The sequence below is a fragment of the Ixodes scapularis genome, unplaced genomic scaffold (assembly GCF_016920785.2).
Source record: "Ixodes scapularis isolate PalLabHiFi unplaced genomic scaffold, ASM1692078v2 PGA_scaffold1__304_contigs__length_218370807, whole genome shotgun sequence".
In the NCBI taxonomy this organism is placed as follows: Eukaryota; Metazoa; Arthropoda; class Arachnida; order Ixodida; family Ixodidae; genus Ixodes; species Ixodes scapularis.
This window is the reverse complement of record NW_024609846.1, coordinates 13,401,644-13,412,506: the sequence shown is the minus strand read 5'-3', so window position 1 is coordinate 13,412,506 and position 10,863 is coordinate 13,401,644. Positions and strand designations below refer to the sequence as shown.

The 10,863-nt window shown below is 45.7% G+C and overlaps 1 protein-coding gene across 1 annotated transcript; it reads right to left on the bottom strand.

Annotated features, from left to right (window-relative positions):
* On the bottom strand, positions 1 to 687 carry LOC120841176 (the record flags this gene model as incomplete). The annotated part of the gene is made up of 1 exon (XM_040212038.1): positions 1 to 687. A coding segment is annotated over one exon (687 nt), but the record flags the coding sequence as incomplete, so codon positions are not given.
* Between the last annotated feature and the right edge of the window lie 10,176 nt (positions 688 to 10,863).

The following is a 10,863-nucleotide window of genomic DNA, read 5'->3' as shown; positions in this document are numbered from 1 at the left end:
TTATACTGTGCCATTTATCTTAATTTTGTCATAGGTAAGCGTGACCTTATCACCAGCAAGTTTATTTGATTTCGAGCTATCAAGTAATTTTTTTCTAATGCCCTGAATTCGCTTTGAGTAGTCTTCACTAATCGAGAGTCGTTCATTTTTCAATTTATTGCAGTTGCGTAAAATATTCAATTTATCTTTAAAGTTTACGAGTCGAAATATTACTGGACGGGTTTTGCCATGAGCTGGCCTCCCAAGGCGAAGTATACGATCGATTCCATTAATCTTTACATTTAGTTTTCCACCAAGAATCTCTTTAGTTACTCTATCCTCGAGGGTGCTACTCTCTTTGTTAGGTAGTTCAGAAAGACCAAAACTAATTAGATTGTTTCTTCTGCTACGGTTCTCTAAATAATCAATTTTGTTCGAGAGTGATGTGATGGTGGCTTCGAGGCGGTTGGTCTTGTCGCAGTTTTTGTTCACAACGGACCTGAGTTCTTCAAGGCCTTCGAGGCGCGATTCTATTTTCTCTAGTCTCGATGTTGTCGCAGCCTGGCTGAGCTTAATTTCCTTAATGTCGACCGAGATATTAGTTAACATTTCCATCATCGCTGCCCTGTCAGGACCGGGATTGGTCTCTATATCTCCGCACAGCATGAGCAAATCAGCAAATCGTGCACGCATTTCACACAACAAGGCAAAACACTCCTTCCTCACTTATTTGTTCTTCGGCGGTCTTATTAGCAGACATCGCTATCTCATTGGCCATGGAGCGTTAGCAGGCGCAGATGATCGCCACAACCTGCGTTCCTTGAGCTGTCAGTGAGTCCACACAAACGTTGACGTCACGCGGCTGCGGTGGCGCTGCTGTCGTCCTGGTAGATACGCGGAATAATCCCTTGACTTGGATCCACTCGCCGCGCACGCGTAGTAATCACACCTACTGTGGGCAAATGCGGGCTTGTTTGGAAACAGCGCGTAGGTCTTATGCGGAGTGCAGGTTGGTCTGCTTCCTTTGCCGGGGTCGTGGTGACGACAGAACGCCAGGCTTTGATGTCTTTCGATTGAAGGATAGTGGGTAGACTTCAAGGAAGCTTCCTTTGACGTCTACCCACTATCCTTCAATCGGAGCCAATCAGAGTTCGGCCTGGTTCCGACGTCATCCCCTGCTGAAGAAGCAGGCGACTTGCTCTCCGCATAGCTTGGGGACTTTAATGCATGGTAGTGCAGTAGTGATACCGCGATCACACTCCGGTATATTCAATGCTCGCTCAGATCAGCACGGGCCAACGCCACGCCCAATAACTATAGCCTGTGCACTAGAAAGTTGACTTGATCACAGACAAGGCCCATGACGTCAATATTGGTAAATCCCCGACACGCCTCGAGCGAAAAAAAACAAGCTGAAGAGGGACGAGAGGGGCCGCAATGCGGTAGACGCGTTTCTTTCTGGCGTCGCCGCACGCTTGCGTCACGCTCGTTTTGAGACGCTACAAGACCCGCTAGGGGGCGGTGCGTGGATTGGCATTGTGATGACGTTTCGGAGGTGATGACGTTTGGGAGGTAATGACGCAGGTCTTGTCTTCCAGGTCGCATGAATTGGACCCAGGATCCTTGGGGTTTTCAGCGCGCGCCTTCGCTCCACGTGCTTTGAGTTGCGGTTCGACGCTAGTGGCGCGCAATGTTTCTGGATTCACGCAAGCTTACTGACACTGTAACGCGAGCATACTCGCCGGCAACGCCACTCACCAAGAGGAGTCTTTGTCACTGTGTAATTTCGAATATAAGTGTGAAACGTTTTTTTTTTTTTTTCAGTTCCTTTTTTTGGCAATTTTTATGACGGAACGTGGGTTCCGATGAATGTCAGCCACGGGGGGTTTCAAATGTGGGCCATAGATTGGACAGCAGCACTTTGTAAGCACTCGATTTTGACTCGTAACAATCATGCCTCGACAAACATTCGTGTAGTGGCTAGAGTTCAATCGATACTATAATTAGAATAGCTGAACCCTAACGATGTGTGGAACTCAGCACATTTTAGGGCTCATCGTAGTACGGCCCTTTGTTTTGCCAATGGTAGCGCTGGGTTTTCATGAAGAATGGCGGCATAAATTGATGTCCAAATCACATGGTCCCTTGTTCTGCCTACGAGTTCTCTATTCTATCCTTCGTCTGCCATTGCGTGGAAGAAAAAAAAATAACGCGTCTTTCGCAACTTACAATTTGAAGGATCAGTTATAAGCTGTATTTAGTGAAACTATGAAATGCGTCACACCGTCCCTTTAAGCTCGGGATTTTCGGCAAGTTTCTCTGGTGGCGCTGAAGGGGTAGCGAGTAGGCCAAGTGCTCTAAACTCGTCCAACACAAAGTTGGAGCCGAAAGTTCGCGGAGCGCGCCGATTGGACTATGGCGTCAAAAGCGCTGCGTCATCGTCGCCCGAGTCCAGTAGCTGCGCTTTTCGAACTTAGGCCTCAACTTTGTGTTTGACGACTTTAGAGCCCCAGGTCAATGCACATTACTGCACGCCGTATAGCTCAAGTATGCTCTTAAATATGAAGCATCCACTATGATGTTATCACAGCCAGCTGATTCCCATGCTCAGTGTTCAAGTGGATAAAACGTATCTTCTTTGCGACATCGAGTGCAACTTATCAAACTGCGATAGGCGAAACATCACTGTTTTTGCGAAACGGAATCTGCCACTTAAAAGGTCAGCGAACGCTATTGACAGCGTGCAAGAAGGCAGTGGTGCCATGGTGTAGCATTTCACAGGAGCATTTCCACATGACTCCTATGTAATAGCCAACCTTAGTTTTTAATAAATGCCAATTAGCTCAAATGAGCACAGCGCTATAAAAAAAACGGTCTCACAGTTGCACTATTTTTTGTTCCACACAAGAGCTGGACATCGAAAGCAATGATCAACTCCACGTTCTGGCAAAACGTTTGCAATGGTCTTACATTTACCAAGTTCACGCAATTCGCCGGCGAGGGAAGCGCAATTTGATTATAAGCGGACCGAAAATACTTATCATGTTAATTTGATCATTTACTATCACTGGGAAATGCCGTGCCGTAGTGATTTCCGGACCGTCGAACACGCAAGCGCTTCATAGATGCATACTCCAGCGCTGATAAACGAAAAACGTGGTGGTGAGTTGCTTGCGCTGCCGCTCGCAGCTGCGGGAGATACGATCGAACGCCAGTTCCGAGCAACTCCTGCTCGCCGAACTACGTGTATGGTGCATCAATGACTTTCCTTTTACGGCTATACTATTTTTTGTGGTATAGATACCGAGAGCATGCGCTCACGAAAAATATACGCAAAATATGCGGCAAAAAAATGCCGCCGTAGCACACTCAATAACCAAAGCGTATCGGGAGTCAGTCTTTCGAGTGCCCCAGAACAAAAAAGAAACAAAACCGTTAGAAACAAAATAGTCGGATGTTATCACCCTAAGCAAAGCGCACGAAAAGGCACCGTAACAACATGACAACACATATGCAGGGGTGCCAGACTTTAATACGCTTTCGAATGTCAAGGTACAAAACCTTTGCACCGGATCGAGATCGAGAACCGCGACCACTGGAAGGCAAAGACACGGTAAAGTGGAGCGGGCACTGCTTCAGTTTGCGTTGTAACGCGGGCTTTGTCGTTGATGGCCCTGTCAACCAGATGCCGGTGGGGAGCGGCGCGCCCCCTCTAGTTGCGGCACGCTCCCAATCGGGCACTCTGCGGTTACTAAACCATCAACGAACCATGCTTGCAATTGGTGGTACAGTGTCGCTGCCTCCAAATGCAATCGCTTTTAGGACACTAAATTCTTCCAATGCCACGTCCGATGCTCTTCATGTAAAACAGTAAAACGTTGCGTGAAGTGCAGCTTGACCGGGAAAAGCTTTCAGGTGATACGCACATTTTGTGTACAGATCCTCTTTGACGTGAATACGTCTTTAAGATAAAATCAACACCTGTGTTTCGCGCAGGTGTTGATCATCCGCATTTGATCCACATCCTCAGACTTTGTAACCGGACTCTGAAAGCATCCGCAGTGTCCCTAAATTATTGTATTTGCTTTCGATCAGCATACGGCCGAATTCGCACCCGAATCTAAACCGCATCCGCGAAATTCAGAACAACATCGGATGCCGAATCCGCTCATTCATGCTACATCATTAAATCAAGTGTAGATAAAAATAAAATGCCTCGATGGCATTTTTTACGCCATTTCCTTACCTTTGTACAAGAACTGTTCGAGTCAGAATATGGAGATAGTCATTTTTATCGTATTTGCATTATTCGTATTTGTATTGTAAGCGATTATCCTTCCGGAGACAATGTGCATCGCTGGAAAGATTATCGCAGTTACGAGATCGCCCCGGAAGTCGGCGACATTCTCTCCGTTCATCCTTAAGGTGAGAGAAGGAGCTCCTCCTTCAGCGCAAGCTCTCTGCCTTTGTAACACAAATGTGAACGCGCAGGCACGAGCAAAGCACTGCGGAAGGCAGCTAGCTTGCGTTGAAGGCGGACCCTCTAGTCTCAGCATAAGGGTGAACGAAGTACAGAACATGCGCTCAAACGGAAGAACTTTTCATTATTTTTTTTTTTGCAACACCCACTTTAAGCAGAAACGTATTTTTAAACATAATATTAAAAAAGGACATACTAATAAGTTTGTGCCATTCTATATAGAGTAAATCAACAAGAAAAAAGGAGAGGAAAGGTGGTCACTCACTGCAGAGAAATACTCGTATATACGTGGCAAGACGCGAGTACATCACTGGGGAAACAGTGCTCACAGTATTCGATAATGGGAGCACCTCATATCGGTTATAATTTTAAACACAACCCCTAATAGAGTGTTCCAAGCCACGTACCAGCCAGCATACTGTCGAGAAAGGTAGGAATGAAAAACACACACAGACATTTTGTTTTAGTTCTTGAAGGGATTTCTAATTTCTTGTGGCATATACGTTTTTTGTGTTTTCTTTGGCAAAGCATTTTTGGCTCCTTCCCTACCAAACAAGCACAGGCTTTCCCAGGACAATCGCTGAACCTGTATTTTTTACTTTTTCTAGGGACAATATTTTTGAAAAGACTGAATGCTCTGAAGCGATCTTTGGCGAGAATCAAGTCTTTCTTGGCGTAAGGAAAAATTGTTTCCCCGTCTGGCTAGTTTTCTCTGGGCAATCTTCTCGCAGCTGCGGGGGCACGATCAAACCACAGTTCCGAGCAAACTCCTGCTCGCCGAACTACGTGTATGGTGCCTCAATAACTTTCTTTTTAGGGTTATACCATTTTTTGTAGTGTCGATATCGACAGCATGCACTCAAGAGGAATATACAAAAAAATTATCGGTAACAAAAAGCAGCCGTAGCAAACTCAATAACAAAAGCTCGTGTTGGGAGACGTTCTTTCCAGTGCCCCGTAACAAAAAAGAAACAAAACCGTTAGAAACAAAATAGTCGGAAGTTATCACCCTAAGCAAAGCGCACGAAAAGGCGCCGTACCAATATGACAACGCATACACAGGGATGCCAGACTTTAACATGCTTTCAAATGTCAAGTTACCAAACCTTTGCTCCGGAGCGAGATCGAGAAGCACGACCACAAGAAGGCGAAGAGGCGGTCAAGGGGAGCTGGCAATGTTTCAGTTTGCGTTGTAACGCGGGCTCTGTCGTTGGTGGCGCTGTCAACCAGTTGCCAGTATGGAGCGGCGCTCTATACTGGCAACTGGGACGCTCTCAGTCGGGTTCTAGGTGTGGCACACTCTAGGTGTGGCACCCTCTCAGTCGGGTTGTGGTTTCATAACAAGAAGGCCAGAAAATGGAGATTACTTGGTTTTTATTGAGTTGACTAACAGGTAGGCACTCTGCGCTATACTAAAACCATGAAAGAGCCCTGCTTGCAATAGCGGTACATTGTCGCAGCATCCAAATAAACTTGCCTTTAGTTATACATTTTTTTTAATCCCATGTGCGATCCTGTTCATGTAAAACAGTAAAACGCGGCATCAAGTGCAAATGGACGGGGAAAAGCTCTGAGGTGATACAAAGAGCATTATGTGTACAGGAGGTTTATTCCGTGAATGCGTTTTTAAGCTAAAGCAAACATATGGGTAGAGCTCTGCACCAATAACAGTTTGATCATCGAAATTCCATCCGTTTTCTCCGGTTTCGTATCCGGACTCGAACCGTATCCGCAGTGTCCCTAAACTATTTTATCTGCTTCCGATCCGCACACAAAAATTTTCATCCATATCCGAATTTTGCGGAAAAGGATCCGCAAAATCCGGATTCTTTTCCGAATTTTGCGGATGCGGCTCGCATCCGCAGAATTTGGAAAAGAATCCGACTCCCCTCCCCTCCCCCCCCCCCCCCCCATTCCTCGCATTCATTCTACATCAATAAAGCAAGCATGTATTAAAAAATTGTCGGGATGGTACTTCATACGCTGTTGCTTATCCTTGAATAAGAACGCGTCGAGTCAGAATATGGTAAAAGTAATTTTGTCGTATTTTGTTTTATGGTATTTGTGTTATAAGCGATCATCCTTCCAGATACTCTTTGGGGCGCTAGAAAGATTATAGCAGTTATGAGATCATCCCTGGAGTCTTCGACATTCTCTTTATACTCCGTTCACCCTTAAGCAGAGGCTGGAAGCTCCGCGTTCAGTGCGAGCTTTCTGCCCCTGGTAAACACAAGTGTGAATGCGCAACGGGCAACCAAAGCACTGCGGAAACCAACGAGCTCGCGCTGAAGGCGGAGCTTCTAGTCTCAGATTAAAGGGATACTACACCAAAATATTGATTTCGCAAAATAAGGCCGTAGAAGCGTTGAAAGGGACGCTGCGATCTCCAAAAACTCACTCATATGTCGGTATCTCCAACGGATGGACGTATTTTTGAAAGAGAAGGGCGCGATCAGTCAAGGACTCTGACGTCACGATTTTCCGTGAGTAGCTGAGAATGAGGGGAAGCGGCCTCGCTTCCTTCCTCCTTTCATATGTTCACCAGCGTGACGGGACGAAGAGAGGAGGGCAGGGAATGAGAATCGTGACACCACATGTCTCGTCGGCCTCGTCGGCTGTGTGGAATCGCACATCTCTTTTCCGAAAAATACGGCCATCCGTTAAAGATATTAGAGAGTTTTAGTAGATCGTTCCAATACCTCCGATAGCCCCGATAACGATACTATGCATGCACAAGGGAGGCGGTGGCGGAGTATCGGGTATCGTTATCGGAGTCATGGGAACGATCTACTAAAACTCTCTATTGATTTATGAGTGATGTTTCGGGCTTCTGCAGAATCGCCCCTATCGCTCCAGCCCTGTTTTGTGAGCTCAAAATTTCAGTTAGCATCCTTTATGGGTGAACCGTGGAAGCTCCGCGTTCATCAGAAGAACCTTTTCATATATTTTTTTTTTAATTTTATTTTGTAGATGGATATCCACATTTTCAGAACATAAAATAAAAAAAAAACATACTAATATGTTTACGCCATTTTATATAGGTAAATCAATAAAAAAGGGGGAGAAGAAAGGTGGTCTCTTACTGCAGGGACATACTCGTATATACGTGGCAAGACGGAAGTAGACCACTGGACAAATATCACAATATTCCATAAAGGTAATACCTCATATCGGTTTTAATTTTTAACACGACACCGAACAGCGTGCTAAAAATCCACGTACCATTTAGCTAACTGTCGCGAAATAAAGAAATAAAACACACATTGACATTACGTTTCACTTGTAGAGGGGACTTCTTTCTAGCGGCGTGTACGTTTTAAGTTTAAAAAAAAAAAAAAAAAAAAAAACATTTCCCGCTCTTTCCTTGTCAAAGGAGAACACGCTTCTCCGGGACAATTGATTAACCTATTTTTTTACTTTTTGTAGGGACAACATATTTGGCAAAAAATAAAGCTCTAAAGCGATTTATTCATGCACGGGCGCTGTCTTTTTTTTTGCAGTATTTATCTGCAGGCCTAAATAATTTTTTTAGGGGGAAGCTTCCTAGGGTCTAGCCTTGTCCATCCGTCCGGCATCCGTGCTCACATCGATTGCCATCCCATCTGTCTGTCATGGATTAAACGTTGCATGTAGCCGCTCAACGTCCATACAGGAGAGGGCGCTGCGGTCAAATCCGTATATAATCGTGTTAAACTTTGCATGCATTGGCTCAACGTTTATAGACGAGAGGGCGCTGCGGTCAAATGCTCAAATGCGTATATAACCACGTTCCATACCGCACATTCTCTTTCTGACATGGACCGTTGACTTAAGCGGTGGAGAGGCGTTCCCACGGCTTCTAGCGGATCCAAGCTGATCCGCTAGAAAAACCACTGGCTCTGCATTTCACCGACCATAAAGCAGTAATAATGAAGTCGAAACGCAACCCGGAACTGAGCACTACCTATGAGCAATAAAAAAAATCAGCACCATCAGCACCACCTATGAACAATAAAATCATTATCATCAGCACCACCATAGCTTCGCCCCAATCAGCATCATTCACCACGTGGAGATGTCGTGATTGTTTTTTTGTTGAGATGGCTTGGTGGTTTTACCATGTTGTTGCGTGTGGCCACGTTGTTTCATGTGTTTCTGCAGGCTTAAAAACATCAATGTGCGTCGTTCTTTGTCACGGCGTGGGGGGCAATCTGGATTTATATCCTTGGTTTTTGTCTTCGTATACAGTGTTTTTACTGCCTATTTTTTATGTTCGATTTTTCATGATCAAGTAGATTTCATCCTCTGTCAGACATTTCTTTTGTCTGGGCATACTGGATTGTCTGGCCGTGAAGGGAAAGGGGGGGGGGGGGGGGAGCAGTTCCCTTGTCAGGCATGTCGATGCATTTTGTGGAGGCCCCCATGACAACTGTATTCCTCGACAGTTGTCTCACTAAACTTTGACTTTGACATTGAAAATTAGGCTTTTCTTGGCGTAAGTAGCAATTTCTACCCGACTGTCTTATTTTCTCTAAGCAGTGCGCCTTACGGATTTATTTTTAGCCGCATCCGCCAGTTGACTGCATATATTCGTAGGGGATGTGCGGGTGATCTAAAAAGGGATCTACACATCGGGTACTACGCAGGGTGAAAACGAATATGTAACGTTTACAGGGTGATTTATTCCGATAGTGTAGCTTCGTGACTAATAGTACGACTGAACCAAATAAGGTCATATTCATTATGATTTACGGCTACAATACGTGTAGGACCTTGAGCGGGCACCGCGCACGCGGGAGGAGCTAATGCTGGCCCGAGGCATTTTGCCTGTTGACAATATCAGGACAGTATACTCCGCAATTTCAATGTGCAAACGCGCTGAATTCACTGCAGAACAGAAGTTATCGTTCAGATCTGTCAATGTGAGCCATAAAAAGTCAGACGGCGAACGTAAAGCCCGTCACTTTGCCACCACTCTTTCCCGAGCGCGTCCTTAATGTGTGGGGTGAGGAATAGCCATAGGGTTACTCAAGAGCCAAAGGGCGTGGGGGAAGGGGGGAGGAGGATTACACCTTCCAGCTGTCGGAGCGTGATTGGGGGGAAATATGGGGGAATATTTTAGAGAGGGAATTCTGTGCAGCGGGACATGTGTCCATCGCGTATGCAATTAGTTGTGATAGCCTGAGGCAGTGCGGGTATTTAGGGTCGCTCCTGAGCATGTGGTGCGCCACAAAAAAAAAAATTCCAGTAATGTAAGAATGTTACTTATTCATTCTATTTCTGAAAAGCTTTTCGTAGGCATTCAAGACAGGATGTTTAAAACTATACAGGTATGCTATTGACATCACTGCACGCACATATTATTGATCACAAAAAAGGAGTGCCTCATGAAAAAAAGTAACTTGTTATTTGCTTGTTATTTACGAAAACAAAGACACATTTCAGCATCTAGTTTAATAGTAAACATTTACTCTGGATATAGACATTTGTATATATCAGGCTACTATACAGGGTGTTTCAGAGAACGCAGGCCAAATCGCCCCTGCGAAAACTACTCATCGCAACGAAAAAGGGCTTGTGGCGTTTCGGTCCTGGGCCAGGAGCCCATTTAGGAAAATTATTAAAGTCCGGAATAATTAAGTTGTTAATTATTTTCGCGTAATTAAGTCTTTTTAATATTGTGTTTGACGGCATGGTTTAAATTAGAAAATTGCCCAGCATCATCGAAAAACACTAAATCAACAAATTGCAGAACGATAGAAGGCACGCGAAGCATTTTACGGCTTTCTGAAAAACCGCACAAAATCGACGGGTTTTTAAGTTTCGGTTCGCTGTCGGAGAGCATCTCAGCCCTGGCGGCACCGCGCCCCGCGGAGAGACAGTGTAACCAGCCTCTGCTCCGTCGCGCGATGACAGCGCGACGCAGCTACTGAAGGAATACTTTCGCTCGTAGTAATGCAGCCGGTCGACTGTATGTCGGAAAGTTTGCTGCCGATTTCCCGGATGTACCTCCTATACCTGTACTCCCGGCTTGAAGTCGGGCAGCACCACGCATCGGCCCCATTCGCATCTAGCAAAGAAACCGTGCGCGTGCGTGTATAACTTGAGGTACGCGCTTCGTGCTTGATGTTTGAGCGAGCGATGTCTTCAGCCACGAGAAGGGACGACGGCTCGGCGAGGTCTTCGTGCAATCAGCTTGTTGGTCGGGCGTGTCGTACGGGATGAATATCAGCTAATTCGATCGGTCCAAAATTTATCTTTCGAAGGAAGACAAAATTCGCCGACACCGTGAAGGACAGTTCTGAAGCAGAGGTCCCACACCCGTCGTCGGCTGCCACCCGCGAGTTCCACGAAACGCAAAATGACGCCATGTTAAAAATTGTGCAGTGAACGCACAGAATGCTTCCGGTTGTCTGTGCAACCTT